This window comes from Neolamprologus multifasciatus, chromosome 3 (genome assembly GCF_963576455.1).
Source record: "Neolamprologus multifasciatus chromosome 3, fNeoMul1.2, whole genome shotgun sequence".
NCBI classification, from domain to species: domain Eukaryota; kingdom Metazoa; phylum Chordata; class Actinopteri; order Cichliformes; family Cichlidae; genus Neolamprologus; species Neolamprologus multifasciatus.
The window spans coordinates 43,597,975-43,625,816 of NC_140441.1; the positions used below are offsets into that span (position 1 = coordinate 43,597,975).

At 40.4% G+C, this 27,842-nt stretch overlaps 2 protein-coding genes across 3 annotated transcripts in view; both read left to right on the forward strand.

Annotated features, from left to right (window-relative positions):
- The first annotated feature begins 629 nt into the window (after positions 1 to 629).
- Positions 630 to 14,778, forward strand: kiaa0232 (KIAA0232 ortholog). Its single transcript, XM_085146475.1, is given in 9 exon segments — positions 630 to 946; positions 2,752 to 3,315; positions 3,697 to 3,837; positions 7,244 to 7,313; positions 7,411 to 7,495; positions 7,624 to 10,975; positions 11,125 to 11,214; positions 11,650 to 11,694; positions 11,696 to 14,778. Coding segments are annotated over 8 exon segments (4,092 nt in total). The 5' UTR covers positions 630 to 946; positions 2,752 to 3,078; the 3' UTR covers positions 11,768 to 14,778.
- A 2,277-nt stretch (positions 14,779 to 17,055) lies between these two features.
- The window catches only part of tbc1d14 (TBC1 domain family, member 14), a 48,364-nt gene continuing 37,577 nt past the window's right edge, over positions 17,056 to 27,842 (forward strand). Inside the window, exons 1-2 of one of the 2 annotated variants that reach the window (XM_085146496.1) lie at positions 17,056 to 17,174; positions 23,380 to 24,142. In XM_085146496.1, the coding sequence (XP_085002622.1) occupies positions 23,382 to 24,142 (761 nt within the window). In that variant the 5' untranslated portion in view covers positions 17,056 to 17,174; positions 23,380 to 23,381. Of the gene's footprint in view, positions 17,638 to 23,379; positions 24,143 to 27,842 lie in introns of both variants that reach the window. The other variant, XM_085146490.1, reaches the window with a different exon arrangement.

Consider the following 27,842-nt stretch of genomic DNA (forward strand, 5'->3'; position numbering starts at 1 on the left):
TCAAAACTGTCTGACATATGTACTTGTTTTTGTGAATCATACAGATAAATATGCTGAGCGTGGTCATCACCTGCATCAGTTCTGCATCAGTTTAGACTTAACCTGCTTTATTAAAAATATATTATGAAAAAGTGTCAAATTAAGAGGACACTATTTCATTTTCTATTTGCATTTAAATTATGTCTGATTGTGGTTTCATTTATAAATATCTAATATGTGAAATGAAAAGATATTGGCATTCACAGTGAACAATGTTATTTAATTGTACCAAAATGTGTACATGAAATTTGTTGAATAATGTCTACAATTTCTTAGAACACAGACAAGAAGGCGTCATTATTGAATGAAATTTGCATTTAACTTGATCAGTATCATCCGTTTTACTGTAGGACACGGTGATTTTCTCTCTTCTTGTTTCAACTCAAGTTTGTATTCCCACACAGTGAATGTTGGCGTTTCCTTTGTTAAAACAGCAATTTTTAGTGGGGGGACGCCGGAACCGAAACTACCCTTCGGGGGGCGCGGGGGACACCCCGTCAGACCCGCCTTTGACAGTACTAGATGGCCTTCTGATGCAATACCCCAGCGGAGGGATCAATCCATGCGAGCAGGATCAGCAGCGGTTTGCGTTGTTGCTTGGATACGAACGCAAAGGGCGGTGCATTTGGGGTCCGTTTCTAAATGAAACTGCCATTACTCAGCGGACATTTTGGCTCTGCGCATTCTGTCTCGACACAGTATGACCTTTTCTTATGTTTGAGCCCGAATGACGCCAGTTTCCTTGACGCTGTTGAAGACGCACCAGACGTGAAAACAGCGCCATTTCTGTCGGCGTCCATGATAGCTATGCGACTGGAACAGATTCCAGAGCTCGAGCTCGGAACAGCAGCGGGAGAGAAATAGCCGCTCCCCTCTCGCTGCTTCTCTTAACTTCAGCCAACGGCAGGTACGTAAACCAGCGACTCACATGGAAGTTTTCTTTTCGCATTGAAATATCATAGTTCCTACTTGGTGTTTCATGCTTAAGCAGCTTACTGCTTTGCCTATATACGACGATATGACGCACAATTTTGAAGGGAAACGTCTGAAAGTCCTCTGTAGGCTACCGGGCAGGCGCTCCTCCTCCCCCTCGGTCACAACAACAAGCGTAGCTAACCTTATGTAATGGTTGTTTCGGTTTTAATAAAAACGCATCTCCGTTTTGTTTTGACTCTGTGCTTGCTATTTTCATGTGCCGTGTTACAGAAAGTTGCTCAAACGTTAGCGTGTTGATATATTTAATAGAGAACTGTCAGGTCTCTGTCACCGTATAGAAACAAGCTCCGTTTACCTGGTCACCACTTTAGTAGCGTTAGTCTTCAGATTTAAAAAAAGGAGAAACGAACCAAATTAAACAAACACCTCGTTATAATTATGTATGCTAGGTAGTAGTCGTATTAATATTAAAGTCCGTCTTATGACCAAAAATGAGAAGCTGTCGGCAGCTAACTTGGCTAACGGCTTATTAGCTAAAGGTCGGTGGTCAAGCTAACCTTGCTGTTTGACTGCAAAATGACTCTTATAGCATAAGTCTGCGCAACGTTAGCTGACGCCACAGCTGTTGGCTAATGCCAGACTAAATGGTATATTGGCATGGTGATGACATTTCTGACTAATACTAAATATTGTTCTAGATTTCCCTGTAGTTGCTTTGCCGCACTCGGTAGCTCAACGGCGTAACGTTAAGTCAGTTAATATTTGCGCGAAGTCACAATAAACCCGCTAAAGCGGCACGCATTTGTTTCTCATGTGGGGTAATTTGAGTACTGCTGGATAAAGTTGGTCTGTTGGTGTGGTGTCGTGCAGTGAAAAGCTAACTGCCGGCCGGAGATGGTGTGCATATAAGAAACAGCTGGGTTGGAGATACTGGTCAGCCATATTTAGTAGTTTTCGAGCTAGCTAACCTTTCAGCTGCTGTCCATCTGCACTTCTATAAACATTCTTATACATAAAGGTGTCGGCCGCTGGAATCACGTGATGGCAAGCTCTAAGGCTTCATATCTCGACCTTTTTATGTCGTAACTTATAATATACCACCGCTGAATGACGAGCACTGGAGCCAATCAAATCGCCGCAGCCTCCATTTGCTCTTCACGTCGGTGTCCTAATCCACCGCTGCTATACGAGCCTTCCCCTGCTCACTGCCCGCAGTTACACTCAGCTGTTGGATTTGTCGCTAATACAGAACTTATCGGCGATATTAGTCATGAAACTATGCGGATGTTTTGTGATTGTGATAAGTGGTACACAAAAGTAGTCAAACAGGAAGGATTTCTTCATGCCCTGCACTACAAACATGTTTCACTTTGTCTGTCACTTAAATGGCATGCAGACCTGAATAGCATGAGCATTTGAGAATTATGTGAAGGGTCACAGACGTCTATATTTTGAGGAAATGCAGCATTGCTTAAAACAAACCTTTTTATTCCGCTGAAAGAGATTGAGCATACTTGTTAAGATTTTATAGGGAAAAAAAACAATTTAAAGATTTGATTATCTGACACACATGCTACAGTTGAACCTATTATAACATTAAATGCTCCTTTGTTTCCTCCATAAAATGCAACTTATATTCAGCTGAAAGGAGCAAACTTGTGTCTTCATGTATTTTTTTTTTTTTTTTTTTTAAGGTCCTGATTCACGCTGCTTTGCTATGCTCTCTTGCATTCTACATTGAAAATATATGTGAGAAACTTGTTTGCTCTGTTTCAGGTTGTGCCGGTGAAGTAAGACGTAGCCACAATATGGACCCCTCTGACTAAAATGCAAACACGTCTTGTGTTTTGCTCAGAAGCTGAAATCTATCAGCAGCATTAAGCCATGCCTGATGAGTAACATCCCCCCTTTTTGCTCAAAGCAATAAAAATAAATTAAAAAAAAAACATTCTACATGTCTCCCCATGTAGTTTGTACTGCTGGAGTGACAGCCTCCTCTTTCAGATAGGTTAATCGCCTCTGCACCTTTCTCCACCAACCACCCAACAGTAAATACCTGTCATAATGTTGCTCTACCCAAGAATGGCCAATACCTGAGGTCCCATGCGTCCAGTGAGCACCGATTCAGACGGTCCTGCTCCTCCTGAGAACCTCTCTTGCCCCTACCCTCTTGTGGGCCCCCTGCCTGCCTCAAAGATGTCGCTGCTTCATTCGCTGGGTCCAGTGCAAAGCTGGCTAGGCCAGGAGCTTGAGAAGTGCGGGATTGATGCCATGATTTACACCCGCTATGTTCTCAGTCTTCTCCTGCATGACAGTTATGATTATGACCTACAAGACCAGGTGAGAATTCAGAAATCTAAATAAATTTTCTTTTACCCTAAAGCAATTATTTTCATTGCTGGTGTAGGAATAAAAATGTCTCATCAGGGGAATAAGTCAATTTGCCAGGAGAGGTTCACAGTGTGGATTTTCTTTCAACTGGCAATTGTACCACCGATTCAAAAGAGGCATCTTTTGAGTTTTGCTCTTTGCCTTTACATTTTAAAATACACTGTAATTTTTGTCTGCATTTTGATTTGGTACATAATGCTGAACAGAAATATTATCACATATTTAGGATACCATATAACAGTTATCCATGACTTGTGCAGTGTTACTTATTATACATTTGGCTTTTTTTACATGCTTTGTGATTGACTTTTCTTGGTTTGTGTGCAAAAGGAAAATGACATCTTCTTGGGATGGGAGAAGGGAACGGGGAAGAAATGGGGCAAGAGCAAGAAGAAGGGAGGGACCGATCTGAGTCTTGAGGAAATGAAGAAGCAAGCCGCTGTGCAATGTCTCCGCTCTGCATCTGATGAAGTAAGCTTTCTTCTACTTGGCTCTTGTAATTCTGCGGTTGTTCAGCTGTTCATTATGACACAACTTAGGTTTTATTTTTAATGATTTTATTTTCTGTGGTTTGAAGTAATAAACTCAAATCACCTTTGTTTTGAAACCTGATAAACCTGCCGGTGACTCACTGACTCCATTTTTGGGAAACTTGTGAATGAAAAGCAGTCTGAATGCAAGAGGCATGGTGGTGCTAATTATGTAAGGAATCCGTTACTGTAGTATTCTTGTCATTTGTTTAGGTGCAGTCATGCAGCTCCTGATTGATTGAATCGCAGTGGATAGACTGTGAATAAACCTATGTCAGTATGTGAAGCCAAAGCAGTGTAAAATGGAGATCTGTATTGAAAATGCATAGTCACCTTTTTTTGCTGGATGGTCACACCTTCTATTAGTCTGCACTAGAAGGGGTATATTACTGTCAGGAGTTAAGTTTTTATTGAACATAAAATAGTGCCATTCTGACTTCTAAATGACCTTCAAAATCAACATAATTTGTGTAAGGGGTTAGGGTATTACACAAGTATAAAATAGATTGCATTTCTATTTTTATGAAGGGGAAATACAGCAGAAAAAAAATTGCTGGCATTTTCATGTATGGTCAGCTGTAGTAAGGGGTGTGTGCTTCAGCTGAGAATGACACAGTGTAAATAGCTGGAAGGAGAAAGGGGGAAGGATCTGCAAGGCAAGAGGGAGGAGTGTGGAGCTCCTCCCTGGGGACTGGACTCTGCACTCTATTTTTTAACTAGTACACAGTGCACGGAATTGCAGCAGTCTGTGGGTTGTCAGCTGACCAGCATTAGCACAATGATGCAAGAGGAAACACAGGGAGGAGAAAACTTTGGTTTCCTTTTAATGAGGTGGTATGGTAAGAAATTTTGTTGTCTGGGAGAATGAACAACAAATATGTGATAAACTGCAACAGGGCTGGTGTTAAGAAATGGTTGTTTTTATTTGTTTCACGCTCATTGCTCTGACTCCTTGGTTTAAGCTGGCATTTTAAACAAGTTGTTTGTTACAGTTACTGTTTTTCACATTCTGTTCAACTGTTGAAGGAAGCAGTGTATTGTAACAGTATATGTAGCAACTGCACATTGTTAACGCGTAAGTCAATTATTTATCATTAGTGGAGTTTTTTTTTTTAGTTTTATTTTTTATTTCTATCACTTTGAAAGCATTTCTGTACCAAAGCTAAATATAGAACAATCGTTTCTGAGCATGCCTGAACTTTTGTATTTCAGTTGGCTCAAGTTATGTCCATCTTGTGTTTTTCATTCTTTCATTTGGGTAAGAGTAGTGTGTAGTAGTAGTGTTAGGAACACTGCAGTCTTATCTAAGGCAGGATTGTGCTTTTTTTGTTTGTTTGTTTTCTCCATTTTTTGTCACACTTACATGTTGCATTAAAAATGTTGCCTCTGGTACCCTTGACAGCAAGAACTGCAGTCATTGCTGTGGACAGCTTTTGGCCCACTCTTTGCTTTAATTCAGGCAAATTAGATGGCAATGGTTTTCACCAAGGAACTTTCCAATGGGTGCCATTTTTTCCCACTGTCTATTTTTTATTGTCATGAATGCTGACCTTGACTCAGGCAAGTAAGGCCTGCAGTGGGTCTTAGTGTAATTTTTCTAGGCTAGCCACTTTTGGGAAAGTTATGCCTTGTTCCATGTAAGAGAGGACTCTAGAGCCTCAAAATTACATCATAATATTCCAAGAAAATGTGTCAAATATTCCAACAATATTTTGAAATGCGTGGAAAAAATTACTGATCAACATTTTATTGATGCTTGCAGGCAGCAGGATTTATAAGTAAATGAAGAGCATTTCCCATCCTTTTTTTCTAATAACTTATTATCATTTTCTCATTTTTACCTCTTGGCCTTAAAAGGCTAATGGGATATCCTTGTCACCCAACCTGGTGGGTAGATGGGAGATTGGTGTGGACACCCAAAAAATCTGAGATTTTCAGTGACCTCAACCTCGATCAAGTTTTCTGAAAACCAAATGAATGTGATAACTTGAATGAGACACATAGGATTTTGAAATTGATACCGTAGGTGTCAATTTCTTTTTTTAGGATAAATTTAAACCCCAGTGACATTGACCTCAAGGTTAAGGTAATAAGTCAAGTTTTCTAAAAACTTTGTGAATGCGATAACTTGAGAAAGTTGGGGATGTTGGATTTTCAGTCTACTAAAAATCTGGGATTTTGAATCTCAGTGACCTCTGACTTTGAGGTCGAGGTCATGTTTTCTGAAAATCTTGTGAACTCAATAACAACAAACCTAGATGTGTGTGCTAGCAGGCTGAGGGGTAGCACTGGTAGTTGCCAGTATTTTTATTTTTTTTCTGTGAGTTTTAAGTAGAAGTATTAAAATAACTGCTTAACATTTTTGTTTAGCAATAACTAAAGGAAATTAACCTTGTCAGAAGTTTCAACCACCCCTATGTTGCTACCATGTAGCTGCATTAGTAATTTCCATTCAGCATTTGCTCTTCCTGTCCTACAAATTTGAACTAGCGGGTGCTTCAACCACACTTGGTCGAATCATTTGTTTATATTTGGGTCATGCATTTCCAGCTGCTAGCATCCTCTTTCGTAGCCTGGTTGTACATGTTTTTAGATCACGCAGTGAAATGAGTTTGTGTTTCCGTCTTCAGCAGGAGCAATTTTTATTTATATTTATATATATATATATATATATATATATATATATATATAATATAAAATTATTATTATTATTTTCTTCTTTTTTTTTTTTCTTATATCATAGCTGTAGTATCCCGGACAACATGCATCCAGACAGCTGAGTTTTCTCTGTTTGTGGATAATGTATCTCACCGTGGTTTGCTGGAGTCCCAAAGCCTTGTGACATGATGTAGAGTGTGTTGAGATGTTTCGGTCTACTTTGCCTTGTCAGATGGGTTCTATTTAAGTGATTTCTCAATTTAACAGGAACGGCACTAATTAGGATTAATTTGACTACGGAACTTGGCTTTTTAAAATATTGTGGTTAATCACAGTTGATTCATAGTTTAACAAACGGGAGCAATTACTATTTCAAAAGAAGGACCGGCAGGGTTGGATGGCATTTTTCTTCCATCTGAATGAAATAATTAAAAAGCAATAATTTTTGCATTAATTCTGGTTACTTTATTTAATATTAAAATTTGCTTGTTTTGAACCATGTATGACAAATATTTTTTTTATAAAACAGTTTATAAAAATATTTTTAAACTACACAAGCAAGAAAACTGCAATATCTTGATAAATTTCATTGTTGAGATATGCTGTCCAAAATTGGGTAGTTGTGGGAATTATTAAGTACAGCATAAAAATATGCATCTCTAATCTTTTTGTCTTTTTCATCTGTGCAGAACTCCGGAATTGAAAGCCTTGTTGAAGAGCTTTGCTCTAAACTGAAGGAGATCCAAAACAAACAGAAAGGTTTGATATCCTGTGTTATCAAATCTATAATCGTTTCATATAAAAACATTAAGTGATTGTTCTAATGTGATGTTTTGGTGTTTAATGTTTTGTGCAGAGGAAAAACAGATTAGAAGGAAATCTGATGGCTCTCAGTCTCCAGAACGTGTTGAGTCCCCCTCTTCAAAGGACCAGGTGGAAATGTAAGCTATATAATGTGGGCGTTTTCATCCAAAGTGTGTGTTTTACTAAAAAATAAAGGTGACCTTTTGCAGTTGTATTTTAATTAAATTGCATGTAACTCCCATTTCCCCATCTCTTATATCTGCAGGTATTATGAAGCCTTTCCTCCTTTGTCAGAGAAATCTGTTTGTCTCCAGGAGATTATGACAGTGTGGAACAAGGCTAAGGCCTGTACGTATTCAAGCTCCTCATCCTCTGCAGCCCCACAAACTAGCACAGACACCTCTTCCCCCAAAGATTGCAACAGTGAAGGCGAGGCTGCAAAGGAGCGAAACCTAGAGGCGTGTGGTACCATCACTACTGTAACCAGCGAGAGAGGCCAGCAACGACGAGGCAAGAAGGAGAAAGAAAACAGATATCACAGTGGTGCAACAGCAGAGGAGAAACCTACTGTCCACTCTAAGAGACAGATGAGACACAGATCTGAGGGCAAATACCGACCAAGATCTTGGTCTTCTGGCTCTAGTGAGGCAGGCTCGAGCTCAAGTGGGAACCAGGGTGACTCAAAGTCATCAAGAAGCAAGGCAGTTAGAATAAGGCACAAGTCCAGGGAGGCTGCAAAGAACAGGAGAACACGCAACAGTGGGCAAGTGAAGCTGCAGGTGAAGGTTCTTGATAAAGAAGAGCGAAGAAACACTGGAGGGAGCAGTAGTGGCACCACCGGTGGCACTGCCAAGCAACCACAGCCTTACAAAAAGGGGAAGAGACCGCTGAAAGAGATTCGTAAAGATCCAGGCTGGGTGGAAGCAAAAGAGTCCGGAATTGAGGCCAGGAACAGAAAAGAATACATGGAGGAGCCACTTTGGTACACTGAGCCCATAACAGAGTATTTCATACCTTTCAGCAGCAGAGAAAGCAAGCTGGAAACAAAATATCGAAGCAAGGTAGATTCTCCCGGTGGCTTTTCCTTGTCAACCAACATGGAGAGGCTGCCGGAGAGAATCCAGGGAATCTACATCGCCAATGAGTACCAGAGAGCATACCTAGCAGCAGGCTCATTTGTGGATGGGCACTTTGTAGAAGGGCCTGGCGAAGCAGACGATGAAGCTGCTGAACTCACTGGGACCTCAAGCTGCCCTCAGCCAGAGGATAGTAGAGATTTAGATGACAAGCATCTGTCTGAATTCACTCACTTCTATGAAGTAGATATTTATCAATCCATATTGGATACTAGTGCCTCAGATTCAATACAAGAGAGTCGGATCTTAAGCATGATTCGACAGAAAAGCAAAGAGCAAAGAGACGTTGAGGCAGAATGTTGTTTAGTGTTAGATGGCCTTGAGCAGCAAGGGAAAAGTGCAATGCAGGAAGCTTCAGGATCTGTTGGATATTTAATGGAGGATCTTGAAAACATGGCGCAAGTTTGGGGATGTTATTCACCATCTACTTCAGAGGATATAGATGGAGAAAGCTTCATAGGAGACTCTCCCATCCGTCTCTCTCCTCTCCTCGATAGTGTTTCATTCACACTGAGCAAACTGTCAGGACATCTGGAGGAGTGCCCCGTTCCTGAAGCCACCAGTGAACAATCCTGCTTCTCTCTTTTCGAGCTGCAGTACGACAGTCCTACTTTTCCTTTTCCATGCGACTCACTCACCGTTGGTCACGAAAACAACACCGATTCTAGTAGCTGTCTCGACCTACATTCTAATAAACAGTCTCGTTTGCTAATATGGACCAAAAATAGTGCCTTTGACGAAACTGAACACTGTTCCAACCTATCAACGCGAACGTGCAGTCCGTGGTCTCATTCGGAGGAGACTCGTTCTGACAATGAGCAAGGAAACGTTCCAGCAGAAGATGTTGCTCAAATTGGCAGTGAAGAGATTAACTGTATAATACCTCCTCTGACTAGTACATATCTCGAGGATGAAATCTTGGATTTTTTGCAAGAAGACTCTGGCCGTAAGTGTGAGGAGGTCAGTGTTAGCACAGCGTCCAATCAGACCTTCACCAAAAAATCTAAATTGGAGTCCATTTGTGGTATAGCTTTGGAAGAGGACGAGAGTAAACAGTATAGCACTGGCATGTTTTCGGACAACACAAACCAACAGAGTGACAACTACACCTCAGGGATAATAAAAGACATTTGGACTGCAATTGGAAACGGCAAATCTGTAACGTCACGTCAAAGAGCAGAAAAATCCAGTGAGGGCCTCTTCTCAGAGGAGTCAGGTGGTTACTGCTGCAGCTGTCTGGAGGTGCATGCGAAAGGAGCTCCAATTCAGGGACCTCAGAAAAAAGCAGTGCAGCGGTCAGAATACCACCTGTGGGAAGGCAAGAAAGAAGAGCAGGACTTGGCCAAAAACAAACTCTCCAAGTTAGATGGTGCTGGGGATTACATGACTCCGTCCAAGCCCTGGGACTTGAACTCTGACAAGGAAAGCACGTCGTTCATCCTAGGAGGGGTATATGGAGAGTTGAAGACACTAAGCGGTGATAAGAATTGGGCTGTTGTGCCACCAAGTAATGCCCAAGATAACCTGCTGCAGTGCGCTGCTGTAGCTGCATCTGCTTCAGGCTCAGATATGCTCACCATCACTGGCACTGATGTGTTCATGAACACAAGCAGCTGCTTTGCACCTGGGCACAGGCCCCTGTGGAGGCCCCTGGTGTCCTTTGGGCAGAGTGACCAGGCCATTAGAGGAGGCGGCGATGGATTGAATAAGGGATTTTCTTTCATCTTCCATGAAGATTTGCTTGGATCTTATGGAGGCCTGCATAGTGAGGATCAAGGTTTAGAATACCCATTTGCATCCTTCAACCTGAACAGTCCCTTCTCTCAAGTCCTTCATGTTGAGTGTTCCTTTGAGCCTGAGGATATGGCGTCATTCAGTCCAGGGTTCAAGCCAAAATCTATTCTTTGCTCAGACTCTGAGAATGAAGCTTTTCACCCTCGAATATATGGCATCAATCGGACACAGTACAGGGCCATTCGTATTTCCCCCAGGACCCATTTCCGACCAATATCTGCCTCCGAGTTGTCCCCTGGTGGAGCGAGTGATTCTGAGGCTGAGTCTGACAAAGAGGAGACGAGTTTTCCCATCCTAGCACCAGTTGACGTCTTCGATGATCCTCAGGCAGACCTGAAACCTTTGGAGGAGGACGCAGAGTGCGAGGGCCCTTATTACGGGAAGTCAGAACTGGAATCTGGTAAATTCTTACCCAGATTAAAGAAGTCTGGCATGGAGAAGAGTGCTCAGACCTCTCTGGATTCACAGGAGGGCTCCAGTACCCTCCTGCCAATCGCTGAGCAAGAGATTTGCTTAGACTGCAAAACAGCAGCAGCTGTTACCAGTGCAGGTGGACAGACGGACACTTCAGTCACCAAGATTCAAAAAGACGAATCTTCAGGAGAAAAGCGGTTCTGCTCGTGTTCACCAACTGGTCACATTCCCAAGTATGGGATTGCTTACGACTTTATTGGAGATGTGTCAGAGGTAAGTCTTTATTCAAATGACTTCTGATTGTCAATTTCTACACAGTGTTTTGTCATTTGCTGTGAAATCAATCTGTTGGATGAAAACGGATTAAAAAACAAACAACTAACTGTGCATTTGTTTTATTTAGTTCTCTCTGTTAAATACAGGTGAACAGGAAGGAACTGGGAACCAGCAAGATGAGTGCTGGTGGCAGAACACAACTTGTTCCCCCCTCTTCCCTGGATCTCAGTGCACAGGTAAAACTTGGAAAACATTAGATCCTTATCTTATTCATGCCATTATTGTGTAGAACACATGAAACAACTTTTTACCTCTCAGCTATAAAAGTCTGATGGGGTATGTCATCACCCCGTTGGCTGGGTAGGTGGCGTGGGCCGCTAAGTTTGTGTATAATTGAGAATGAGGCCACGTGGACAAGTTTGAATCTCAATGAACTTGACTTCGAGACAAGTTTTTTAAAAATCTTGTAAAGGGGATTTTATTTTTGGGCGATTATTGGAATTAAGTTTTTCTCTCAGCATATAATTTATTGAATTGTCTGCTTTACCGAAGCTGTAGTTGTTTCTTTTACAATTTTGCTACTCTGGTATCTAAAGACGTTCTGCTTGTAGCATTAGTCTAGTCTAGTTCTAGTTAAGAATCTGACCATTTTTCTTTCTGTCCTTCTCCAGGGAGCAGCAACATTTGAATATTCTACCTGTTGCAGAGAGGAAACCTTTCTTCCTCTCCTTTTGTGACTGGACCTCTACCAGCAATGATTCAGGGTCATCTCAGAGCTGGAAAACCTAATTTAGGCTCATTTTTTTCTGAGACGCCCCTCCAAATCCCACAATGCATAAACCCTGTTGGTTTTCATTTTCTAACTTTAAAAAAGGAAAAAAAAAGGAAAAAAAAAACCTTGTGTAATCAACAATCGGATCAACAAAAATAGGAAAATTAAAAAAATATGTTCTGTGTTTGAGTGATGCCATGTGCGGATGTGCATTTTTAAGCATTTAGGCATTTTTTTTTTTTTTTTTTTTAGAATTTGTTTGGGTTGATTCTTTTGTACACTGGTCCCTTTTCAAGTCTCACAGTTACCAGGAGGGACAATCTTTTGTTCTATTGTTGTCCATTTTGTTCCCACCATTTTTGCTTTTTGAACTAGGTCTCTGATAGTTGGTGGTCTTTGAATGGTTGTTCGGTATGTTTGTCTAGCCTCACTCCTCCTTTGTAGTTGTGTGAAAACGACTGCTATCGCATCCTCTACTTACAAGATTGTGTTCAGAAAGACGATACAACTTTTTCTTTGAATGACACCATAAGACTTTTAAGAGTTCAGTTTAAAAGTTTAAATAGTTTGTTTGGATGACTTTCTGAATGTGAAGTAGAGAATGTGTGCAGCTTTATTCTGAATCTCTGTTCCCCATGTGAGAAAAGAATTTTTTTTTTTTTTTTTTTTTTGGAATGGTGATAGTCCTTTTAGAATCCAGCAGTAGATATAGTGTGGTTTGTGAGTCGCAAAAATATTAAACAAATGAATAAAAATAAGGAAATCAAATGAGTTTTTTGTTTGGCAAAAAATACTAATAATCTACTTGAAAATGCAATGCTGTAAACGACACTGGGGGGCAACGTTTGATTTGGGGTAATAACCCATCATGATAAGACATGACTACAGTCTTTTTCTTTTAATGTTTTGTTTTGTTTTTCTCTCCAGAGACCTGCATTGCAATTGAATGAGATATCTGTTGTTGTTGGTTTTTTTTTGTTTTGGTTATTTGGGATGGGAGGTTGTGTGAGAGTGTGTGTGTGTTTGTTTGTTTTTTTCTTTCTTTTTTTTTGGGGGGGGGGGGTCTCTTTGTTTCTTTTGTAATTTTAATGGTACAGACTATTGGTGCTATAAATACGTTCAAAATATTTGGAAGTTGCAGTTTTATTATATGACTCTTGATTTAAAGTTGACACAAATTTTATTTGTTGTCCCTCAGATAACCTATGAGAAAATTAATAGAAAACTTGCCCTTCCTGGTTAATTTGGCTGGATTTTTATTTTGATGAAACCTACCTGTTGTCTTACTCTTCTGTAATAGCAGGAGGAGAAATACTTGCAGGTAGCATGTTTTCATTTTCTATCCATCCTTGGAAAGGCCAAAACTGGTTCTCCCTGCTGCAGCTAAACAGATTGATAGCAGTGTAAGTGGTGGGGCAAATGTTCAATCTAAAAAAAGGCGTAACTACACTAAGGTACAAATGCTTTTTGTTCTCCATATGGGTTTTGTTTTTATTTTATTTTTATCTTTTGGTGTTCACTATATCATGTTGAAATGAACTATTAAGTAATGTCACTGTGTGTGTGTTGGCATAGAACTTGTGAAACTACTGGTTCAGAGTGAGTGTTTTTTTTTTTTTTTTTTTTTTTTATAAATATGTGTATGAGCTTCACCTTCATTAATTTGGCCTAGCTTGAACTAAAACCCTGACCCAATTGGCTACCAATTTGTCGTGGCACACGTGCCTCCCTGTGTGACCTTTGCTTTTGAACCCCCAAAATATTTGCAGATAAGCATGTTTCCTAAAAGGTGTTTTTCTGTCTGATCTTTTATTGTCTTCTCATTTGAGGATAGTAGCAGTGTGTGTATATATTCTTTTTATTTTCATATTTAATTTTTTTTTTGTCATACCATACCCCAAACTGAAGCACAGATTACCATAATCATCCCTCTGTCATGGGTACATGTCAGCAGTGTACACAGTAATGCACTGTCGCAGGTAAAGGTGTTTTTATTTTGGGCATGGCTTTGACATGGCTCTGTAGAAAATTAAGATTTGAAGGTCCAAAGTTTTAGTCCAATGCCGCTTGATTTTTAAAAAAGGGCCCCCCAAGTAGCTGAATGGAAGGTACTTAACTTCAGGGTCTTGTCACCTTTCTTTGAGACACTCAGGAATTTTTTAATATAAGCATACTGCATAGTCGACACTCAGACCTGTGGCAGTGCATTGATGCATCAATGTAAAACATTTTCTTCAAATGTTGAACAAATTATTGACAGGAGTTCTTTCCGAACAGCAGAGGTGACTGTCATTAATTTAGAGCTGTAGTTTTAGGAAGGGGAAAAAAAAGAACTAAGCCATTGTAAATTGCATAAGCAATGTGGAAGGGAGTCCCACGAGCCCCAAGTCCTATGCAATACCTTGGCGCATGGAAACATTGAAGAGAATATGGAGAAATGTCCTTTAGTTACTTTTGCATGTGGATCGCTTTTGAGTGATGAACACATGAGACAGAAAAAACAAACTTATGGAATGTCTCTAAAAATACAGCATGCAAACATCACACTCCATCTTTTTTAGTTGGATTATTATGGGTAAAAAAAAATAAACTTACGAGTGAGGTTAAAGTGATTGAAAGAATGCTATGACTGTGTGTGTGAAACTGTCAGTGAATGTGTGCAAGAAATCACAAAAAACACTTACTTGGGAGTTCTGTATTTAACTCTTCCATTTTGATAGGCTGTGTTTGAAACAAAACGTGACGAGTAAACGCATTCAGAGAGGGTTTATGTGTTCGGAGAGACTTCTTACAAGCAAACTTTCAACTGCGCTGTGTTCTGAAGAGCATATCCAGCACAGAAAACCCAAGTTTTCCTCGTCTGTTCATTCCCAAGTAGATGATGCTCCTTTGCCCTCCCTCTTCTCTATGTTCCTGAACCCTATGTATCCTGCGTAGCTGTGTTCTTATTTCATGTTCACCCTGAGTAAATTATTTTTGTTTCATTGTGGATTTTCTTAACACATAATAAAGGATTAAACCAAAATGCAGTCTGTAGGTTCCTGTGTCTTTGCATTATCTAGAGCAGGGGTGGGCAATTCCAGGCCTCGAGGGCCGGTGTCCTGCAGGTTTTAAATCTCACCTTGGGTCAACGCACCTGAATCAAACGATTCGTTCGTTACCAGGCCTCTGGAGAACTTCAGGACATGTTGAGGAGCTAATTTAGCCATTTAAATCAGCTGTGTTGGATCAAGGACACATCTAAAACCTGCAGGGACACCGGCCCTCGCGGCCTGGAGTTGCCCACCCCTGATCTAGAGCGTTGAAAGGAAATAGGAGCAGCGTTACATTTTAGCTCGTCAGCCTCACGGTGACACTAGAGAGCAGCTGAGGCACTGCCAGCTGCTTAAGTATTTATAGCACATGTCAGACTGCAGCTTTTATTCTTGCGGACAATGTTTTTAAGATCCTGTATACTTTTGTGTACCAAAGGTGGTTTTCCAACACATTGGCTGGTTTTTGAAAGGCTAATATAACAGCAACAGCTTTAAATAATTTATCCATTGCACTGAAGAATTGTGACTAAATATTTAACATTATGTTATGAGATTATCCACACATACACATTAAGATTTTATATTTCTAATGTAACAGAATAAAATGAATGTGATGTTTGTGGTTGTCAAACAAACCCAATGTGTGTTAATAAGATGACCAGACGAGATAAATGATGATCCCATGTGTGATTGTTGCTTCTGTCAGACTTGATCTGTGCCTTCTCGTTAAAATGGTGGAGGCTAGCGACATGGTGGGAGGGGTTACACCACAACAATGCAGAAAACAGGTTGATATTTCTGAGCATAGCATTTAAGTGTAGCTTTTTATAATATTGATGTCTACAATCAAAATAAAGGCTTTCATTAATAATAGTAGCAGTAATAATTAAAGTTCACTATATTACTTTATTATGATTATGCATTTGCTATCAATTTACTATGTACAGAAAACATGCTGTACATAGTAAAAAGTATGTATTTATTTCCTTTATTTTAAGTTGATATAATGTACACTTCATCCATCGATCCATCTTCTTCCGCACATCCAGGGCCGGTTCACGGGGGGCAGCAGCCTAACCAGAAAAGCCCAGACCTCCCTCTCCCGGCCACCTCCTCCAGCTTGTCTGTGGCAACACCAAGGCAACACCAGGGCATATTAGATGCCTGAACCACTTCATGTGGTGGATGGGTAGCTCCTCCCGGATGGCTGAACTCCTCACCTTATCTCTAAGTGAAAAGCCAGCCACCTAACACTTTAGATTAATTTTAGAAATTGCACTTAATAAAACTGCAATCCACCTGTATGGACACACTTAATATTTTAACCTTGATATTTTTTGAGTTTGGATGAATAATTGCTGCTTTGCACAAAACTTTTATTAGTAATTAGAAAATCTGTTGTAAACTTATGAACAAAAAGAGGAGTAGGACTTCCAGATATTCAACAGTGTCATATTACGTCATATTAATTCTAGCTATCCCTTATTTAGACCTATAAATATGTAACGGGAATTGGGAATAGCTTGAGAATGAATGTTTATAAGAAAATATACACTTAAGTAGTTGATGATATGTTACAATACAATCCAGAATTCACAACCATGTTTTACAGGTCTTTTGTCAAGTTGTGCGGAAGCTACAGAAGAGTTGGGATATGAAAATGTCATGGTGTAACCAAAAGCTGGGTTTTCTATCAGCAGAAAAACATATTTTATTAAGAAAATATTATTTTGCTAGTAAAATATTTATTTAAAACAAAGTTTTGTTGTCACTAGAGGATTTGTACAATTAAAAATACCACCATCAACTTTTTATTAATATGGCCTGTAAAGGAATGCCACCCAAAATGGTGTAGACATATAGGAGATAACTCTGTACATTATTTTGTGTCATAACAATTATACATTTTCCCAGAGCTGCTTCTGTAGAATTCCACTTTATTTATACAGAGTATATCTTCTTAAAGGTTTCAGGCCTATAGCACTTCTAATGACAGTTTTCACAATTTGATAAGCAGGTGCTCAGTTAATATAGCAATTTGTAAAATTTCAGTTTACGATGTTATTGAATATACTTCTGTTGATATTGGCTCAATATGATTTTAATATGAACATACATTTAATAAAATGTGTTTGTAACATTAACCCGACTTTAAATACGTTATGTAATTGTTTATTTTGGGAGGACTACTCTTCTACGTCATACAACCGTCTATATTGTAGAAGGAACACGGTCGGTGATATAAATAAAAGCCCTCAGGTTGCGAAGTCGATTAATAATGCCTTCAGGTCCAGACAGGTGAACCATCGACAGGGAGCACTCTTTACTCGATTAGACCGCACTCTCCGTACAAGTTTGTTTTAAAATGGCGGCAGAAGCATCGACACAGGTATGAAATCTTAACGATTCCGGAGAAACTTGAGAAATGCGCTTGCTTCTATGATTCACAAAAGAGCGGAGAAGCACTTCCTGTCCTGCTGTGATGCCGGGAAGGCTAAACCAACATGTCTCTCTCATTTTAAAAAGTGTTGGTTCCATTTGAGGAAGCGCTCGTGAAATTAGTGAGTTGGCGTCAGCGGCAAGTGCGGTTCAACACGGCGTTTGTGTGTTCACTGGCCGCATTCCGACTGAATTCCGGGGAATTTATTCGACAACAAATGAGCTGACTTCAGTGCTGTTCGTTTGGGCGAAGCTCCGCTGAGGAGGCTGGGAGTTGATGGTGGTGCAGCACTAGTCACAGCATCATCATGGACCACTCCGGCCAGCGCCTACCTGTCACCCACCTGTAGCTTTAACCGGCAGCATGGCCAACACGGCCCACGACACACAGGACCGGAGGGAGAACCACTGTGGTACGTTACTGTCGAGCACGGTCTCCGTTCTGTGTATTTATCGCGGTTAGACAACATGACATGTTCACCGTGACCCTGACACTGAGTGTGCTGCCCTCCCCGGTGACGTATCTCACACCAAACTACATTAGAAAAACTTTTAAAAATCGAAACTATGTAATATCGCGAATTTACACAGATGTTTAACTATGACCAGTTGAATAATTCGTGTTTTATAGAGACGGGCATGAATTCGGCATAGATTAATTATACATTAAACAGCACTTGCACTTTTTATTTCGTCACATATCTCAAATATCAAGCGTCACTGAATGAGTTTGCAAATTGCTATGGCTAATCTTCAGTTCTGCACATCATTTCAGAATAAATATTAAATAAAACTTGAACTTTCATTCAATTTTGTAGAAAGTGATATTAGCATGGAATAAATATTTGTAACCACTCCCGAAAACTGGAATCCTCCATATACCTGACACAGATATTTGGAATTGGGTTATGCCATAACACGTGATGTGCTTTTAAACAAATACAGGTAAACTGAAAACTGGCTCCATTGCTTGCGAAAGTGTTGGCCGACTTTTCACAATTTCTGCTGTTAGTCAGGGATATAGTGGCGTAATATTGCACCTTATGGTGTCTATAGAGTCATCATATCATGACTTGAAGAACCAGATTTGTGTGTGTGTGTGTGTATTCAAATGGGCGGCTAAGTTGGGCAGACAATGAAGGCAATCTTGTTGTTTCTGCTTCATTACTTTTAAAAGAACAAAAAAAAAAAAAACTCTCTGGTGTGGCCGCATGCTTCACAGCTTTTACATTTCAGTGCTTAGCTGTTAAGACCTTTTTAATATTTTCAGAATACATAGCAGTATTAATAATAATGACCATAAAGTCATCATTATTAATTTTGACATTTGTTGGTGACTTCTCCTCTACTTGTAGTTTGATTCCACAGTGGCACAACCTGTTGCTGTGTTTTGGGACAAAGTCTGCCTGGCTCACATGACTACCTGCAGGTCAGGGTTTAGAGCTTGGGTAAAAATCTGGCTTTGTGTGTCAGTGCTTTGGAGAGCACTCAACTCTTTTAGGGTTTTGACTTTGAAAGGGTATTTATTTTTACTGATTAGGGCGTAGTTGGTTTAATCGTAACCTGTTTACTGTCTTAACATGCCTGTCGTTTATTTCTGTGTGATTAAATTTAGGAAGTCGGGGCACTGTGAGTTATGTAGTAGGAACACTAAACCCACCATGTGTGCCCTGAAGTTTATGAGAGTTGTCCTGCCAGAGTGCAGGAGATAACCCCCCCCCCTCCCCCCCGCATCAGAATTGGTTTAATGAAAGGATTCCTGAAATTCTCTCCTGTCACTGCTAATGCAGCTTAGAGCTTAGACACACTAGCTTCTAAGCTGGGGTTGGAGCATGATGTAGCCCAGCAGAAAACATGTTCACATTACACTGCAGACTCCAGTTACAGTCGGGTTACTTCAGGATTAGTTTTCACCTAGTTAGGCTCGCATGCTCGTGTATCCAATGTCAATTAGAGGAAACCTTTAATCCTATTGTATTAAAGCTACCAATATCAATGGGATGTACAGTCAAAAATAACTTTTCTGCAGTTTTTCTGCCTTGCCCATTAATTCTAATAAAGCTGTGGTTATTTGATTGAGCAGGTGTTTATTGAAAGGTTGGATGCCCGTATTAAAAGTACAAGTATACAAAGTACAAGTATACGTGTGTACAAGTAAGTTCTGTGGGCCAAAAGCTCAGACTGATCTAGACACTTCTAGGTTGTTCTTTTTCTTCTTACTCTTGGGCCTTGATGATGTCATTGAGAGGAGATATCATAGATGTGGTTATTTGAGCTGAACGTTCTGTAAGCACAGAAGCTTCGCTCACAGACTGTTCAAACTTTCTGTTTGTGAAGGAGAGAAGTGGGATCTTTTTGACTAAAGTCCACAAATAACAACACTGAGCTGTCAAATGACCCCTATATAGCCACTTTAAACAAAATGCAAATTAAAACATTTCAGTTATGGTGCAGTCATACTAGGGAAAACTTTGGTGTGGGACCACGACATAACCAAAGGTATTCCAACTGTGTGCAGTGAACTTGAGATTTATTTTCCTAGTTGCTTTGAAGACAGTGCAGTCAGTTGCTGTTTTTAAATGGATTTTATTGCATCAAGGCGCCAATAAAATGAAAATATGATGATGAGTGATGAGTTTCCTATCAGTTTGCCATTGAATGGGGTTAAGTTGGTGTTTGTGTGCAATGTGTTTGATAAGATGGTGATTAGCTGTGATAAATCTTTGGAAACCAAAAATCTGTTGGTGTCTGCATATAGAGAAATTCACATTAAGGAAAAATGTGCATGAACTTGTATTCAGAGCGCAACCAGAACCTCAACAAGCTGAAAGAGAAATTAAGAAATTCCTCCACAAATAGGTATGTAGATGCTGCAGGACGGTGATTTAACTGCAGAAAATTAAAGCCATGTTCCACACAAGCTGTTTGGAGAAAGGCCGCTTCCCACCTTTGCAATCACATTTGGATCTCTGACCTCTTCAAGGTCAAATAAGGTCAAACTTTCATAAATTGTCTTATCTTTAACTGTTTAAAATTTTACTGCCTTCTGTTTATATTGGCAACATTTGAAACTGGTATATGGGGATACTAAATGTCACATTATAGTTTGCATCCAAATGCCATGTCACATTTCACCTCTGATCTCACTTTTATTATGCACTGCTTTTCTATCAATTTGACTCCATATTACATTATTTTTAGTGCTGTCAATAGAGTAAAAAAAGTAACTAATTAATTGCACAATTTTCTGTAATTATTCACGATTAATTGCAATTACTTGATCAATAGCCTGGTTGTAATTACATTTTTTCAACTTTATATTTAAGCTTGTAACTGACATTTATGCAATATAATGAAGTAAATGGGGAATAAACACAAATAATGTATGCTTAAATTCAAAGAGAATTTGAATAGCTTTCTTCAATTTTTTTAACACAGGTTCTCACCAGTGAAATACAACTTTTTAAAAAAACCTACATACTAATAGGCATGTCTTTATCCTGTTTTCCTTCTCTCACCCCTTGAGCCTGGTTCTGCCGGAGGTTTCTTCCTGTTAAAAGCGAGTTTTCCTTCCCACTGTCGCCAAAGTGCTTGCTCATCCGATTATTAAGTGATGACGTGACGAATCCTACTTCTGGGCCTAAAGTAGTCTGCGTTTAATATGGCTTTTGTGTTGTTAACATGTTTAATGTTTTGTATTTTCTTCTATTTAATCTCAAAAAGCTCCTAAAACAGTCAGTGATCACTGATGACCTCCCTCGGCTTTTATTACCCCAAATCATTTATTTAAGCTCAGTTTTAAAACCTTAGGATGTAACTACAGCCCAGCCCATGCAGCAGTATATGAATGACTAACCTCGTATTGTGGATGGATTATCTCAGTTGTTCTCCTGGCTGAAGTTTGGTCCTTTTACAGCATCCTGCCATGCGATTACATTTGTTCCTGACCACCGAGAACACTCACATTAACTTTTATCGAGTGGAAAAAAAGTTAGCTTGTTTATATCATGCTAACATAGCTGTGTCGCTAGCAGTCACGTAGCACATCATTATATACCAGCTAGCCAAACTTCAGTAACCCTACAAACGTCACTGCTGTTTAGTTTTCTGTCTTCATTTATGTTGGAAGTAATAACAGAGCTGTACGTTTTAATTTGTTTCCAAAACCCTGCAGTCAGGACATGCTATATTGTATTTAGATGGAAGCTAGCGAGCTAACTTCCTGCTAACTTCTAACTCCGTTAAATGTCATAAATTCCGTTTTCATGGATGCCTGGATGTTAAACTCAATTGTTACACCTGGTAGAGCAGAACGCTGATCATTTTATTAAAGATGAAAGACTTTAGACAGTTTTTCAACTCTCAGTAATGCCACAGTGATCATTTGATATATGGACCTGCAGCAGAGTTTAGGCCCAGACACGGCTAGTGACGTCAGACTGAACGATCGGATAGGGGGTCATATGATTGTTTGTTTGTTTTTGTTTTTTCTGTATTTGTTATTGTACGATCTACTGTGCAAGTACCTAGAGGTTATTTGGTGCTATATAAATAAAATTGAATTGAAAATTAAGAGGTAATGTTTAATCAGATTCATCACAGGGTTACTCTGGATTAATTTTGATTAATCACAATTAAATACCATTTATTTTTATTCTATATTAATCGCATTTAATTTTGCACGAGCAAACAGATTCAAGAAAAAAGGGAAAATATGCGTACTTAACATGTTTATTTATCTTGAACATTCATCTCCAAAAGTTGATTCTGTTCATCTGGACGTAGTGTTTTCTGGGAGAAACGTTTCGTCACTCATCCAAGTGACTTCTTCAGTCTTAGCTGACTGCTAGGTTTCCCTAATCTTATAAACAGTACATTTGCATAATGACTGAAACCAGCCCACTGAAGGACGTAGCGTTTTCTCCCACAAAACGCTACGTCCAGATGAACAGAATCAACTTTTGGAGATTTATTTTCCTGGATGATTGAGAATGCATCAAGACCTTGAACATTCATGTTAACAAAAAACTCTGTAAACATTTATCCGCTCTCTCTCTGTCACTTTTGGGGAGGCTTCAAGTCCTTGAAACAAAGAACCAAAGCTATGTAAAGCGCATGTTCCCAAAGATATTAATAGGTCTGCAGTTTGTTGCAATCCACTTGGCAATTGTGCCAGTCAGTATTTGGGAGGTAGAGTTACCGAGTCCCCGATGCTCTGTGAGTGGTTTGTTGGAAGCTTGGTGACGTGTTAGTCCTAGCAGCATCCCCGACTAATGTATGCTTCACGTCAATGTGATATTTTAAGATGGAAATACTTTGGTGAAAAGAGAATTCCTTCTTGCACAATGTGCATAATACCATGTCGGTTGACTGTTCCGTCTTATTTTTTTTAATATTCAAACGTGCGTTTATCATCTTCCATATTGAGTTGTTTGGTTCAACTGCCCGTCACTACCAGATCAACTGCACATTTGCACATGTGTGAAGGTAACTCTATGTAACGTTGGACCCAAGAAACATACGCTGGAGCGAATATGATGACAGCAGAACTTTTATTTAATACTGTGGTTTCTTGACTGGGACACAGACGCTCCCGCTCTCTCTCTGCTGTCACATCCGCCTCCCCTCCGACTGTCACTGCCAACATATAAAGAGACACAATCACTGTCAGATCCCAGAACACCTGTTCACCCCGCCCCTGCGCCGCCCCGGGAGCTCACTGCGTCACCCCTCCTCTGCAGCTGGCCAGAGACCACACCCACGCCACACTCTACTTGGACAAACTGCCCAAAATGCGTTGACAGAAACATTTCGGGAATTTCGAATCATTCTGCACTCCAGATGCATTAATTGCGTTAAAATTTTTAATCGTGTTGACCGTGATGGCGGATTACTTTGCGTTAACGTGTTAATTTTAACAGAACTAATTATTTTTAACCTTAGTCTATTAAAAACAAAGAAAGAGACCAGAGAATGAGCTGCCTTGCCAGCAGTTTGCACTCTCTGTGCTTCTTTATTTCAACAATGTAACAATGGAATTTGTCAACTTTTTTATGAAAGACTACAGCAAATGGGCACAAACTAGTTATCAGGAGGTGAATAAATATATTTATGTTGTATAAAGTGTATTAAACTGAAAGTTCTGTTTCTTACAGTTATGCCTGGAGGAACCATAGTGGAGAATGGCTCTGTGGCCAAAGACACGACGGCCTCTCACCTAAATGATCACATCAGCAATCACTGCCATGAGGCCAGAGCGGCCACACACAGCAACGCCGTCGTGCCCATCTACAAGCCATCCTGCTCGCCCGCTACTGTCTGTTATAGCAGCCCACAGAAAAGTTACCCAGACCTGGAGCCAGACAACCACAGCCTGACTTCCCAGGACTCGGGTATCCCCACTCTGGAGATCAATCCTCCGGAGCCCTTCCTTCACAGTCACCAAAGGCAAAGCGACGGAGGCCTTATGCTGGAATCGAGTCACGACACCCCCGCCACATTACCTCTGGACAATGATCCCTCTGATGGCACCACTGTACGAAAATCCTCCACCTTTCCCCGCAGTGGCTATGACAACATCCGCCTCTTTAGCCCCACCCTCAGATTATCCTCCACCATGGGAGCTGGTGTTGGGGGCGGAGCATTAAACCGTAGTGATGACATTTCTGTGTGCAGCGTGTCAAGCATGAGCACAGAACTGTCGGTCTCCAACGAAGACATCCTGGATTTCACAGTTACGTCCGACTCCAGTGCGATTGTCACTTTGGAGACAGCCGACAGCAGCACCAACCACTTTTCAGAAGTGGTGTTGTCGTCTTCAGCGGGAACCTCCAGAGACTTATGGGCGGCAGAAGTCATGCAGAGAGAAGAGGATGGGAGGCAGAGAAAATTGGGACCACTAGCAAGTTTATTTGCAAGGTAAGTCCATGGTTCTGTACTTTGCATTTGTAACCCCCCACCCCCACAGACTATCTGTTCTTGTTGTTTAATTATGAACAATTATCATATAAGAAATTAAAAAAACCCTGTAAAGTCAGTACCTACATTTTGGAATATTCAATTAACAATCATTTGAAACAAATGATTGAAAATAATAATACAGCTCAGAATTTTTTTTAGACGCATGTTATTATCTATTTGTCTTATATATATGAAATATTTTTGGATATTGGATTTTTATTGGATGCGTTTTTATTTTTTCAAAGCCTACAATAGCTGTTTTTTTGCATATAGATGATATATTTTGGTAAATGGACTGGTTCTTATATAGCGCTTTTCTACTCTTCTGAGCACTCAAAGCGCTTTACACAACTTGTGCATTCACCCATTCACACCCATTCGCACAAGCACATTGTTGTAAGTGCTTTCTAAGTAACATTCACATACATTCGTACTCCGATGGACGCATCGGAGAGCAATTTGGGGTTAATAACTTGCCCAAGGATATTTGGGACTAGCAGACTAGGGGAAGCCAGGAATCGAACCACCAACCTTCCGATCAGTAGATGACCTGCTCTACCGCCTGAGCTACAGGCGGTATTTGATGATACCTAACCTATATAATCCACTTTAAATGATGTACTCTACAACCTTGACCAAATCTAGGTCAATTGAATTCATGTGAGGTAATCTCAGGGTAAACATCTAAAGTTAATTACTCATTTAGGCATGTATTTATTTCATTACCATATTTATTAATGTAAATTTGAACAAATGTGATTCCATAGTTTTAAGGGTGCGGGGAATTCAACTTGTTTAAACATCAAAACAAAAACTAAGCCTAGACATAAGTCACTTTTCAAAAAATCGGCAGCAGTGGTACACATCTCCACATTTTCTCCCTCTGTACCAAGATGGTGCCTGTAGCACCAAAGGACTCTGTCTTGCCCTAGCATCACCTGTCCCTCTCATCCCAGGGCTCGCAAAATCGCTAGCCCGACGTCCCGGGGCTAGCGATTTCTCCAGTCGGGCTACCAAAATCTATCTCTGCCCTGCCCGTCGGGCTATCTTATGCCGGGCTCACACTGTGCGATTTTGTCAGTCGCGCGATTCAGCTCCTGCTCAAACTGCACGATTGACTCGCAGGGGTTAAAAGTTCGTAGGTCACGATGCAGGTCTCACACTATACGGCCCGATGCTCTGATGCGACCCGAGTGCTCACACTGTGCGTCCATAAAATGAAGGTTATAACAGAAATTCTGTCGCTCGCTCTCCCTCTCTGTCTTTCACTCACGCACACCACCGCCATCAACTTTGCTAAATTGCTAATGAAAAACATTGATCAGGCAGCTGTGATTGAGCAGCAATGTCTATCCAACTATTTTCACGGTTGTTGTGGTCGTGATAATTTTGTGAGGCCACATCGAAAAGGCTCGGATGAGCTTTCCAAAGTTCTACAAGTGCCTCCATCGCTTGTGTCCAGTTCACATGCTGCACTGCCGTGCTGCGCCGTCTTTTTCGCTGACATTTGTGTTTGCGCGTGCGCAGTGTGAGAAACTGCGGCGACACCCTCACGACGCTCGCGACCAAGCGATTGATGATCGGGAGCTGGTCGTGAGGTGTTAATCGCTTCTCGTTACCCCACGTATACTACACGATGCACGATGAAGGCCAAAATCGGGCCGATCGCCAAAACGGTCGCACGACTCAAAAATCGGCTCAAAATGGGCCAAAAATCGCACAGTGTGAGCCCGGCAATAGGAAGGAAAAAGATATGTCAATGCTTTTGCATTCTTTCGGAAATGTATCTGGGTAATTATGTCATTGGCATCGGTGAGCCAGAATTTGCGCTTGTTTTTTGCTTTCACTTTGCAATCGCGCGAACTGTGTATAGAGAGCGACAGTACTGATTGGTGAGTGATGATAATTTGCGCACCAATTCCTCTGACATCGTCTTATCAATCGTTAGCTTACTATGCAAACATGACAAGTGAAATCTCCTGCAGCAAGCTTAAACGTGTGAGAGTTTGATCGCGCAGAGAATCGCTGAGCGTTATGTGAGTGCGTGTGTAAAAGCAGCAGGATATATATTTTAGTTCTGCTGAGACAAATAAGACAGGTCAGGGTGAAGAAGTGACAAAACGGAAAAGTTATGACAAATCAGACTATAAGGCAAAAAGAAAGTGCAGCTTTATGGTTTCATGGACAAAATAATTTCTGTGGCTGCAATATGACGAGCTAAATAACCAGGGCTGCACATAAGTGGTCCACAGGTGCGCATTCGCTGTCAAAATAAAAAGAGCGCACAAGATAAGAAGTTGCAATGCGTGTTTGCGTACATAAGATTTTCTGGAGGAGGACAGACATTTGTTTAGAACTCTTAAAGATGTCGAAGAAGCTCCTTTAAGCAATTACTTTGGTGTTCCTCCACCTCCAAAGAAATGTCAGAAGGAGTCCGAACCACAAAAGAAGCGCGTATTCTCGGAAAAGTGGTTGCAGGAGGTGAGCTGGCTTCAAACAAATGATGAACGCACAGAGATGTGGTGCAGAATGTGCCGTGAAAACCCCACTCTAGTGGACAAAAACAGCCTTTTATATGGACGCAAACGCGCGTTGCAACTTCTTATCTGGTGCGCGTCTTTCATTTTGACAGCGAATGCGCACATGCGGACCACTTATGTGCACCCGTGTAAATAACATAATGTTCTGCCGGGTGTGTTGTTGGTTTTCCCTCGATTTCTTAGTCGACAAGCGCCTTTGTTACTGGGACCAGTAATTTTAAGAAAGGCCCCCATTAGAACCCATGAGAAATGCATTATTGCTCAGTCTGCAATATCTTTCCCAGAACCGACACCAATTGCAAATAACATACTTAAAATAAACCTGAGACATCTGTTTAGATCAGCGTACTATGTTGCAAAGAGTGAACTACCACTGGCACAATTTAGCAGTCTTTGCAAACTTCAAAAAGCAAATGGCCTCGATCTTGGTTCCACTTGCCTCTTACCTGTGACTTCAGTGGAAATTTCAAATTCAGGATCTGACACAGACTGATTCATGTCCTACACAGTTCTTACAAGTTCATAGAAATTTCTGTTCAATTAGAACCAAGTATTTGAGTTGATGATTGTAATTTTTATACAATGTTGTAATTTGTGTTTTTTTGATTGTTTTGTTTCCGTTACAATATTATACATTAAAGTATAATATTGTAAAGGAAACAAAACAGGAAACAAAGCATCAATGAAAAAAATTGCTCTCTTTTTTTATTCGGGCTACTTAAATTTATTTTGGGCTACCAAAAACTGAAGAGTCCCTGCCCGAAGGGCTACCAGGGATTTTGAAATTTTGCGAGCCCTGCATCCTCATCATCAAGTCATCATATTCTGTGCTATGATTTATTTTTGTTTGTGGTTTTGCCACATGTGCCACAAACCTCATCTTAGCTGGTACATGACTCTGCCTGCAATCAGCCATTATTGTCAACTGAGTGAGTGAGCATACGTAAGCCGTTACACATTTATATTGCAGCATTTTGCATCTCACTACTACAGGAAGGAGTTGTTCCTACCAATCATTTAGATTATCCCAATAACAGCTACTTTCCACTGTGTTTTTGTTAATGATAAAGTACAAATTTATTACTAAATTACTAAAATATCAATATTTTAATGTGAGA